At 39.3% G+C, this 11,875-nt stretch overlaps 1 protein-coding gene across 1 annotated transcript in view; it reads left to right on the top strand.

Moving 5' to 3' along the window:
- RHOBTB1 (Rho-related BTB domain containing 1) overlaps positions 1-11,875 on the top strand; it is a 58,034-nt gene that overhangs the window by 18,433 nt on the left and 27,726 nt on the right. Inside the window, exon 3 of the mRNA XM_006835798.1 lies at positions 11,207-11,392. Within this exon, the coding sequence (XP_006835861.1) occupies positions 11,207-11,392 (186 nt within the window). The remainder of the gene's footprint in view (positions 1-11,206; positions 11,393-11,875) is intronic.

Below are 11,875 nucleotides of genomic sequence, written 5' to 3'. Positions count from 1 at the left end.
GCTGGTGAGCTTGAACCACTGACCTTGCCTTTCAAAGGACTTTACAGTCCATCGCATTAACCCACAGCACCACACCAGGACTCCTGGTTTATTTCTATGTGCTTGCTGAGCACTAAAAATAAACAAATCTATTAGAAGGAATAAACACAAATAATTCAAAAACTGTAATCTGTGGTAGTAGTGCAGATCATGTACCGTGGAGTTGCTTCCGACTCATACCTACCCCGTATAGATTTTCCAAGGCTCTAAATCTTTACGGGAGCATAAAGACTCATCTTTGTCCTGCAGAACTGCTGTTGGTTTAGAACTGCTGACCTTGAGATTAGCAGCCCAACTCATAACCACTAAACTTCATTCTGCAATGGCGACGTTCTATAAATTCCCAGATAAAAGTGGCAGCAGCTTATTTTGTGAATTTTATACCAAAGCATGCAAGCATAGGATGGTTGTGAAGCCAAATCATTCTTGGACCTAGAAAAGATGTCCTTGCCACTCCTGACCTGCTGTTCCACACGGTCTTTCCTGTTTTGAACTAGTATTGAAACCAGAAGGCAATGTATCAGAAGCGTTGGGATTCCTGTGTGTGATCCAGCCTTTCCCCCAGGATGAAATTGTCCTTAGAAGGTAGCAGTGCCAAATGAGATAGCTATTGGACTTGATCTATGACTGGGGCTCACACAGGTTCCAGGACCTGGAAAGATTTTGACTACTGCCCAAACACTGATTGCATAGCTAGGAAGGGGGGTCCTTTGTGCTTCATTCCCAGAAAAGCATTGATGGGCCCCAAAAAAAGCCATAAATAATGAAGTCACTGAGATGACACCTTTGTGGATAAACAGAATAAGAGTTACTGGTTAATACATTAACATCTTGGGTTCTGTTCTTTTATTTATTTTCTGTTGTTGTTAAGTGCTGTCAAGTTGATTCCAAGTCATAGCAACGCTGAAAAGGGTTTCCAAGGAGTGACTGATAGGTTTGCACCCCTAACTTTGTGCTTAGCAATAATTACAAGTTTGAAAAGTTAGGTCAAATACAGCTGTCTAGCATGATCTTTTACCCTGGAGTTGATGGTAGAACTTTTTGATGAAGAAGTGTATTTTGATCCACAGAGTTTCCCCTTTAGAATTAGGTGGTAAGACAGAAAGACTTTTGAGCAATTCTGCAACATCTTCAAAGGAAAATTTTATCATCAGTGTTTCAGCATTTCTATATCAATAAATGGAGTCCTGTGGTGCTGTGCGTTAATGCGCTGGACTGCAAAGTTGGTTTGAACTTCAAAGTTGGCAGTTCAAGATCACCAGCCGCTCCTCAGAAACCCTATACAGGGTTGCTATGGGTCAGAATCAACTCTAAGGCCCTTAACAACAACATCATAACAATAAAGGAACCAAACTGATAAGCCAAAAGGAAAAGATTTCTTAATGAAAAATTTCTGCTATTATTAGCTGCATCAAACAAGATATGTTGTTAAGTGCCACTGAGTCAGTCCCAAGGAGTGGCTGGTGGGTTTGAACCACTGATCTTGTAGTTAGCAGATAAGTGCGTATCCTATAGCACCACACTAGGACTCCAAACAAGGTTTAACAGTGACATTTTAAATTTACAGTCATGTTTGCCTGACAACAATTGGTACCTTACAGTTTATAGAATACTTTCACAGATAGTTGTTGTGTTGTTGATGTTGTTAATGTTTTTATTGAATCTTTATAGAACTCAGTAACATCCCTATAGGACAGATTCGAACTGTAGCACAGGGTTTCCAAGGCTGTCCTCTTTGAGCAGGGGTCCTGGTGTGGTGCTGTAGAATCAACACAGGACTGTTAACGTCAAGGTTGGTGGTTCACACCTACTAGCCACTGCTTGGAATCCCTATAGAGGGTTGCTCTGAGTCAGAACCAACTTGACGGCACTTAATAACATCGAAAATTATCTGTAGGAAAGCAGATTGCTGCGTCTTCCTCCAGTGAAGCGGCTGGTGATTTTGAATGGCTGGACTTTTGGTTCTCAGCCAAGCACTTTAATCAACGTGTAACCAGGACTCCTTAATCACCTAGTCTGTAAACTTTAATATTGTCTGCTCATTCGATTTCCAAAAGGATTCCTCCAAAAGTGTTCCAGGCCCAATCTAAAGATTATAGTGAGAAGGGTGGAGCCTGAGTTGCAGCAAGATAAAGCGAATTAGCAAATTCTCTTTTACACTTGTTACTTTGGAGGTCTTTCTTTTGAAGTAATTATTTGGGTTGGTTTTTGTTTTGGGTTGGTTTTTCAAAAATGAAATGTCTGTGAAATACAGTGGACTTTCTTTACATTTCTTCTTCTTGGGAGATTTTTGGAAGAGGTTACTACTTCTTTGTTATTCTTGTGTTATTATGATAGTATCCAACTAGGTGGTTAAATGGATTTTTAAAAATGTTTTATGTTTGTTAATTGGTTGACCTTTACCCTGTACCAAAGATAATACGTAGCAATCTTTCAGCAATAATAATCTGAGGAAATATAATGGCACACATCAATTTTTACTCTTTTTAAAGCAGTTACTTTCCCGTAACCAATGACTTTAGGTGTATAGTCATTTGTTTTAAACTTTAAAATGTGTCCACAGCTTTTATGAGGTTGAATCTAGTCTGTAAACTTACCCTCAGACTTTCCAATATCTATAAAGCCTTTTCTATTCAATAAATGTTCATTGAAGGCCTTTTCGTTCCAAATACCATGACAGTGCTACATACAATGGGAGACAAACAAACTGAAAGAGGATAAAACTCACAGTGTAGGGGGAAGATGACACAAGAGATCATTGTGATCCTGTTCTTTAAATACTATACGAAGATGTCAGCACCAGGAACAGGAAGACAGAATTGCTCAAGCCAAAATCTTTAGCATTATACTTGACCCCACTTCATCATAGCCCACATCTGGTCCATCAGCAAACCCTAACTGGCTCTACTTTAATCATATCTGAGGGAGCTTCAAATTTTCGTGGGAGTATTCCATTTTCTGTGAATTCCATTTTTCTGTGAGCTTTTGAATCCCTTGTTTACAGAAGGTGTCCACTTCACACCACCTACAGTGCTTGTCATTGTTAAATGCTGTGGAGTCGGTTCCGACCCATAGCAACCCTGTACAGGGTTTCCAAGGCTGTAAATCTTTATAGGAGCAGAAAGCCTCATCTGTCTCCTGCGGAACAGCTGGTAGTTTCCAACTGCTTATCTTAAGGTTCTCAGCCCGATTCGTAACCACTACACTACCAGAGCTCTTCATTATTTCATCCTGGATTGTTAACATCTTAGCAAATGGGGAGCATGGTGAAGCCATATGATAATCAGTGGACTGCAAACCACAAGGTCTGAGGTTTGAGTCCACCAGCTGCTCTGTGAGAGAAAGATGAGGCTTTCTGCTCCTGCAAAGATTTAAAAGCCCTGGAAACCCTATACATGGTCACTATGAACTGGAACCAACTTGAAGGTGCTTAAGAATGACCATATATTATTAAAGCAAGCAGATCTACTACTTCCTTAAGCAATGGGGTGATTGTGTTGAAATACAAATTTTATCATGTCATTCTTCTGCTCAAAAACTCCTAATGAGCTTCCAGCTTACACAGAGCAAGAGCCAGGAAGTCCTCCACTACCAGTCAGTTTCTGCTTTCAATCTCAGAGACTCCATTCCAGTAGCATGGTCTCTTCCCTCACGGAAACATCCCAGGCATGATCCTGCCTCAGGGCCTTTGCACTGTTTCCTACTCCTCAGTATTCTTTCCCTAATAGCAGCATATGTTAGCTATCTCACTTCCAGCAAAACTTTATTCCAGTATCACCTTCTATGTGCCCTCCCTGGCTGGTGGTGCTTGTGTGCCTTCAAGTTTGTTCCAACTCATAGCGACCCTATATAGGGTTTCCAAGACTGAAAATCTTTGCAGGAGCAGAAAAATCTCATCTTCCACAGAGCGGCTGATAGATTCAAACTGCTGACCTTGTGGTTAGCTGACCAACTCAGAACCCACTATACTACCAGGGCTGCTACCCTATTTTCATCAGAACTCTTTGCTCCCCAGTACTTCATGTCCCCTTTCTCGACATTGTTTTCTGTTTAGCTCTGATCACTCTCTAGAATGACTACCTAGTTTACTTATTTTTCTTGTTTATTGTCTCTCTTCTCCATTGACAATATGCGTGTCCTTTGCTAATTGCTGAATCCCCAATGTTTAGAAGAGGAGATTATCAGTTACTGTTTGTGGAAAAACCAATCTAGATAGTGGACTGATATTGGATAAGTGACTTGTCAAGTCCTGGGACTTTTACCAGTTAAAAGACGATTGCTCAGAAGTCTGGGTAAACACCTTATTGTGGTAGAATGTTCTCTGGGTGTGTAGAGCCTGGTCTCAAAAGTCAGGTAAGTTAATCCCAGAGTCCTCCTGGCTGACTGGTGCAGAGCCTTTCTTAAGTCTCAGACTAGACCTATTCTCAAGAGAGCACCTTAACAATGCGGGGAAATTCCCCAGGCATTTGGTCTCAGAGAAAGTTGTGAATTTATTACCATCTTTTCACCTTCTCCTGTTACAGTCAGCCTTCTTTACATCAATTTTCCTGCCTATATTGACCAGGAGTTTTATGAGCTTGCTTCAGCTGTTTATTTTCATAAATTGCTATGCATCCCCCAATTTCATGAGTGTTAGACGTTTTCTGATAACCATGAAAGGTTTAAAAAGATACTAACAGGTACGCACGTTATCAGCTATAGAAAATGGAGTTCTTGCTGCTGTTGTTAAGTGTTGTCAAGTCAGTTCCAAATCATAGCGAGCCCGTAAAGGGTTTTCAAGGGGCAGCTGGGGAGTTTGAACTGCTGACCTTACAGCTCAAACTGACCTTGAGGTCAAGTACTTATCCTACAGTGCCACACCAGGACTCCCAATGGGGTATCAAATGAAAACTAGCTTCTTTCCACTGGATGATAATTCTACAACCTTTAGTTTAGGACCATGGCTCCCTGTGAGGTTTGTCCTAGGATGATAAAGCCAACCATTTTTAAAACTTGAGTATTATTTATCTCGGGGTTTGGTGGCATTGGTGGGATGTTGATGTTCCTTTCCTTGCACTTAGGAACATTTTATTGCTTTGACTCCATTTGTGGTGGGTGGCGGAAGACTGGTTTACAATGTCTCTTCCCACTAAATATGCACTTATGGACTTGGAAAAAATAGTTGCTAATGACTCCCCAATCTGGATATATTTCAGGGTGTTTTGACAGTTTCCCCCACATAACATCTGTACTTAAGAAGCCTCACTGCTATTGGTAAAGTATTGACTTGATTTATCTGCTCACATCAGGGCGCTGCATGGGACTGCCCTGCTCTCCTCTCCCCCAGATCCCCGCCAGGCGCTCCCTTGCAGGTCTCTCCATCCTCCATGAGTCTGAACTCACACATTCATTCATTTCTGGGTGCTCATGTTCACCATTAATGACAACTCACTCTGCATCTCATACACACCGGGCTGCTCCCCTACTAAAAATGTCCAAAGTCACATGTTACACATTCCTTTTCTTTGCCATGCTCGCAGCTGTTTTGTGCTGTTTTGATCTGTCTGTTTGCATAGCACTATCAGACTACGTGCATGAAAGGTATGTTGTCCACATGAGTGGTTTGAAAAATGTTTTCTGTAAAGAGCCGTCTTTGGTTATTAAGGGGAAGAAGGAAGAGCAAAATCCCAAAGGGGTTTGTGCGCTTTGGCAAAGAAAGAAAGCTTACTTAAATTGGACCGTGGTCTGTACCAATGTGAATATTGTGGGAATCACTACCAAAATATGAAATGATCATTGTAAGAGGCAGTGGTGACATATGTAGAGGTTTTTGTTGTTACTGAGTGCCATCGAGTGGGTTTCAACTCATAGCAACCCTGTATAGGGATTCTGAGGAACAGCTAGAGGGTTTGAATTACCGACCTCAATGTTAGCAGTCCAGTGTTTACCCCTCAGAGCCACACCAGAACTTGAAGGAACCTACTAAAGAACAAAAGGCTGAATAGTATCAACGTACATTAAAAGGAGATATTTCCAGCAGAACCTAGGTTAGTACTGTCAACTCCCTTTGGTGGAAAAGTGACCCAACCAGAACAGGAACATTGGAGAAGTGTGTCCCACTCAGAGCTAAATGGAGTGTTGGATCAAATCCTTTCTTCCCTTTCCATTGCCCATAAAATTGGCCTGATCTTTGGCTCTTAGATAAAAGATACTTGAGGATGATTCTTTCACTGAACATAGAAAAGCCAAGGCCCACAGTCACTTAGCTGAACAAGTAGATGAGGCCAGGAAAGGGAAACCCAAGCCCGCTGCCACGGAGTCAAGTCTGGTTCCTACCAACCATATAAGACAGAGTAAAACACAGATCCACAGGGTTTCCAAGGCTGTAAATGTTTACAAAAGCAGACTGCCACATCTGTCTCCCACAGAGTGACTGTTAAGTGCCGTCGAGTTGGTTCCGACTCATAGTGATCCTGTACAGGGTTTCCTAGCAGCAGTTGGTGGGTTTGAACCGCTGACCTTGTAGTTCTCAGTCCAGGGCTGATCCTACAGCACCACACCAGGAGCCCTTTGGAATGACTGACTGCTGCTGATTTGCCATGAAAATATTTCCAACTCATAGAGACCCTGTGTAGGGATTCCCAGGCTGTAAATCTTTATCGGACCACAAAGCGTTATCATTCTCCTGTGGAACAGCTGGTAGTTTCAAAGTCCTGACCATCGAGTTAGCAACCCAACTGGTAACCGCTAAGCTCGGATTTCAAACCACTGACCTTTCAGTTAGCTGCCCAGTGATTAACCCACTGCACCATCAAGATGAGAAAACTTTGTGATTAGAGAAAAACTTAAAAAATTCCAAACAACTAACTTTTGATGCTTGTTACCTACCCTGCTTCAACCACCTTTTCATAGACCAAACTTGATTATTTCAGAGTGGAGAAACAATTTGGATTCTGGTTTTTCCCCACCATGTTTACTATCTATATTTGAATGTACACATTATAAAATCTTTGAGAGTGCTTGTGGCATTTGCTTTTCAAAATCTAGCTTGAACCAAGATAGGTGGGAAAGATGCACTTTTACCAAGAAAATGTGTTTCTTTTGTCCTCCAAGAAAGATTTGGTCCCAACTTTGCATACATTCCTTCTGTTCTACTATATCACCCCCAGTCTTTCACCTGCTGTCTTTAGCCAATGATTTCCTTGAAAGGTCACTGGAAAGGTCACTGCTAATTTGTATTCGTTGGTTTCATATCTTAAGAAAAGTTAATACAGCGGAGGTGGGCTTTATCAGCTCCAATAGTTTTAGATGCCTTAGTCTTTGTTTGGTTATCTCCTCACATACAATGAAATTGGAGAGTCCCAATTGTTTCCAACACAGTTAACTTTGGATTCTTTTTTGCTTATTTAATGACATTTTATGTGGAATTTTATATGGATTTTTTTTTTTTTTTTACCTTGTTGTTTCATGCCATCAAGTCAGTTCCCAGTCATAGCAACTCTGTTTCCAAGGAGCAACTGATGGATTTGAACCACTGACCTTGCCGCTCAAAATGACCTTGTAGTCCAGTGCTTACCTTAGGAATAAGAAACTATATTTTTCCAAAAGAAGTATAAGAATATATTATATACATATATATGTATACATATATGCACACACCTTCCAAATCTCTTTCTACTTCTGAATATTCAGGTTCTGGAATTTGGAGTTTTATTAACTCTGTGCTTCACCTCTGCATTCTCAAATTCTTGCACTTTCCACTCGAAATAGCTGTAGGACTCCAATTAAATCCTATCAGATTCTTTTTACAGCTGAAATAGGGACCCCTGAAGTCATTTCTAGACTAATATGCCTGCTTAATATGTGAGATTGTCTTCATCACACTCCCCCTTCCAATTATTTTTAAACTCACTCTTCAAAGTGAAAAAAAAAAAAAAATGCAACAGAGACTTAGCAGTAGAAATACAAGAACTTGCCTTTTCTTTCTATCATTCTTAGGAATGGCATTTTTAAACACGAGCTGATGTCAGGCATTGAACTGTCTCCATACAGGGATGCATGTTTTGATTAAAAGCTGTTTAATATCTCTAGTTCCTTAGAATGCCACCTACAGCTGGACATATTCTTAGCTGCATGTCTTGTGCCTTCTTTGACTACATAGAAAAACTAGTCCAAAATCCCAAGGGGCAAAAATGGCATTCTCAAAATAATTGCTTGGTTATCCCACAAAAAAATATTGATGTCTTCAGAATTAGGAATTATGAAAGATTATTGAGACATAAAGGAGATGTGTAGAAGTAGTATCTTTTCTGTACTTCCGTGGATGTATCCTTGATACCAAACAGTTTTTGTTTTAATCAGGCTTAAGGAGCTCTGGTAGCTCAGTGGTTACGAATCGGGCTGTGAGGTCAGCAATTGGAAACTACCAGCTGTTCCACAGGAGAAAGATGAGGCTTTCTGCTCCCGTAAATATTTACACCCTCAGAAACCCTGTATAAGGTCGCTATGAGTCAGAACCAACTCCACGGCACACAATGACAACAGGGTACCATATTTATATGGTGGGACTAAAGAATGGGAAAACATTTCATGTTTTCTTAACTTGCACCTATAGTTAAATCAGCAGGGTCTAAATCAAAGCCATTTAACCAAGTGTGGGATTATAATATGATCTTGTTTTTAAACTGGTTTTAATGTAAAATTGCTGTTAGGCGCCATGGAGTTGGTTCTGATGCATAGCAACTCTGTGCACAAGATTGAAACACCATCAGGTCCTGCACTCATCTCACAATTGTTGTCATGTTTGAGCCCCAAAGTGTAAAATAGTTGAGCAAATTCTCAGGGCACCTCAGATTTAATTAAAAAATAAAAAACAACTTCACTCCAAGAGACAAGTAGCATTTGTTTAGATACAAATAGTATTTTGACTCAAAAAGTTATTTTAGCTTCGGACAGTGGTAGTATTTCTTCACTTTAACTAGCAGCCTTTTCAAGGCATATACTTACAGAGCACTGACTGGTTTCTTTTGTTAGCTTACCAACAGCATTTCATGCATTTAGATATTGTTGCAACACAGTTAGAAGGTGGGGCCCCTGGAACCGCATTGTGTACTGCCATCATCACAAGATGCCATTTTCCAACCCCCGAAGGTCCTGTCTATACTTGTTTACAGGTCACCTGGATAGTAACCAATATGTGTTCAACGGCTTGAGTGTTATCACGGTAACCTTGGAAACCAAGCTGGCTTTGATTTCAAAACGTCACATGCTGGATCATAAAATTAGATAACAGAATTGACATTTAGCTGCATGTCTGTCATATGAATTAAGCTCTAGAATGATTTTCGTTATAGCCAAGTGCTTTAATATGGAAATAGAAGGCACCAACTAGAGTAATTTTATACGTAAGTATACTATTCCTTGTTTAGATGCTGTGTACATTTCCTGAAGTATTCTCATTGATACTGAATCTCACATACTTTCATACTATTCTCAGCATACCAATATTCATGGTGACTTTATTTTATGATCAGGACAAAGCTTCATCAGATACTGGATATAAGTAGGATTATGAATAATAGAAAACTCACAGCAAGAAAATGTAAAATTCAAAGCATTCTTGGTTTTACTGGATATTGTTACTTATGCTGATTGGAAGCAAAACTGAGCACAGAATATTCCACAAACTAAATCAGAATTCCAAAGATGAGATATGCTGCCCTTTCATTTCCTTTTACATGCATATTTTACAAATATCCTTCCAGGGTCCAAGAACCTTTGATGATGTCTTTATTTCAAGGAGATTCTAAACATGCAGATTAATATGTTCATCTACTTTGAGTTCTAGGATCTTTTTTTTAATAACTTGAAAATATCTTAATCTTGGAATTTTTCCCTGCATTTACTGTCACTTGGTGCCATTTTTCTTGGATAAATTTAAAGACACAACATGTGAATTGCATTTAATGTATGCACCCTGCAGTTTTGTGCACTGGAAATGACTCTTTTTAGAAATTCTGTGGTTGCCTGGATATATCTGTTTGTCTTCATTGATATGTAGGGGGACTAGCTCATTAATGATTTAAAAAGAAGATGTTTTGATTCATTGACTTGATGCTTCTCATTACATAAACAATAAAGGCAACAAATTAACATCTAATAGAATTCTAAGAGTTTATTTCTGAATTTAGCTGCAAGGTAATTTTCATTCCTTGGGCATCATTTTTCTATTCTTTATATTCTGCCTTAATGTTGTGAACGTCGTCATTCTGCGTATTTTAACTTTAAACTCTGGTTTATACATCTAATTAAAGATACCTGTTAGCAGGTATTTGTCAAGCTACATAATTGAGCAGCTGTTTTATAAAGCAGTTCTTTGGCTTCTAGAATGGTAAGTCATTATGTAAAAATGTACATAATAAAATTGCCTATAAAGGAATTCATTCTTTCCTCATATACTTGCTATGTGTCATATAACATTTGAGAAAACTGCATACAGCATTTTGTCATCTTGTGAACTATGCATCTAATTCTTGCGTTAAATACTGCCTTCTTGCCTTATACCTAGTAAAGAATGAGAATTCCTGCAAATTCAGGATTTTTCTTTTCGGAAACAGATAAGTGGTTATGCCTTCTACATGTGTTCAGAAGCGGGAAGAAGGGCAGAAATCCTTCTGTGTATTTACTGACTCTGTGCAGCAAATACTTCATTACATTCTCAGTGATGTTTAAACTGTTTGCTTTATCTCATTGGATTGAGTCATCATCACTTTTATGTATAAACTGGTAAAAGGTGGTTTTTATTATTTTCTTTTTTGTCTTGAAACTATTTCTTGTGATGAACAGAAATAGTTCAGCATGTTGTGGTTCCAGGACTAAGTAAGATTTGGATCATCATCTATATTGTAAAATAACTTCATTTGAAACTTCTTAATGCACACGCATTCTGTAGTACAATATGGAAATAAACTATTACGCTGTATTAGTGCTGGAGTGTGGGGCTTACCAGGCTGTTTGCATGATTCTGAGATGTATTTTAATATCTGGTCTTCTTTTTTTGGTATTTTGTTTTAATTGTGACATGTTGTGGTATTTTATAGGGACAGGAGGAGGGAGGTACCATAAGGGTTTTAAAAAAAAAAGAAAATTGTTAACAAGTAATAGAGTTTCTTTTATGGTTTCCTCTTAGGTCCGATGTTGTGGTTCTCTGTTTTTCCATCGCCAATCCCAATTCCCTAAATCATGTGAAAACCATGTGGTATCAAGAAATCAAGCACTTTTGCCCTCGCACACCTGTTGTTCTAGTTGGCTGTCAGCTAGATCTCCGCTATGCTGATCTTGAAGCTGTTAATCGAGCCAGACGCCCTTTAGCAAGGTAAGCCAGAGTACTTGGTGTTTCACTGTTCTGGCCACATTAAACTATAGAGGTAGCAGGTCTCTCTGTAACCTTGCATCTTGTTCTTCAGTGGATCTGGGACACCATCAGTCAGCTAGAGGCTTTAAGCTATTTTGTTAATCACAAAGTAGTATGGTCCAGAATTCTCACTCTTACCTCGCCTCCTCTTAACACGGAAAGCCATTTTTGAAATAGTGGTTGTCCAGTGCTTGAAATGAAATTTCTAATTATGAGATGGTGTGTGAGAGTACTTTGAAATTTGCAAAGTATTAGATAAAATGTTAACTACTTATAACAATGTCGTTCTGAAAATGATAATTTTTATAATAAAGTTAACTAAACTCTGTTAGTGACAAGCCACAATTCTGAGCCCCAAGATCATCAGGTTTATATAACCATGCATATCCAAGTGTCCTTAATCTAACTATTTGCCTTAACTTGTTCCAAGATGGCAGTGTCCAG

The sequence above is a fragment of the Chrysochloris asiatica genome, unplaced genomic scaffold (assembly GCF_000296735.1).
Source record: "Chrysochloris asiatica unplaced genomic scaffold, ChrAsi1.0 scaffold00020, whole genome shotgun sequence".
Classification (NCBI taxonomy): Eukaryota; Metazoa; Chordata; class Mammalia; order Afrosoricida; family Chrysochloridae; genus Chrysochloris; species Chrysochloris asiatica.
This window is presented reverse-complemented; position numbering and strand designations above follow the sequence as displayed.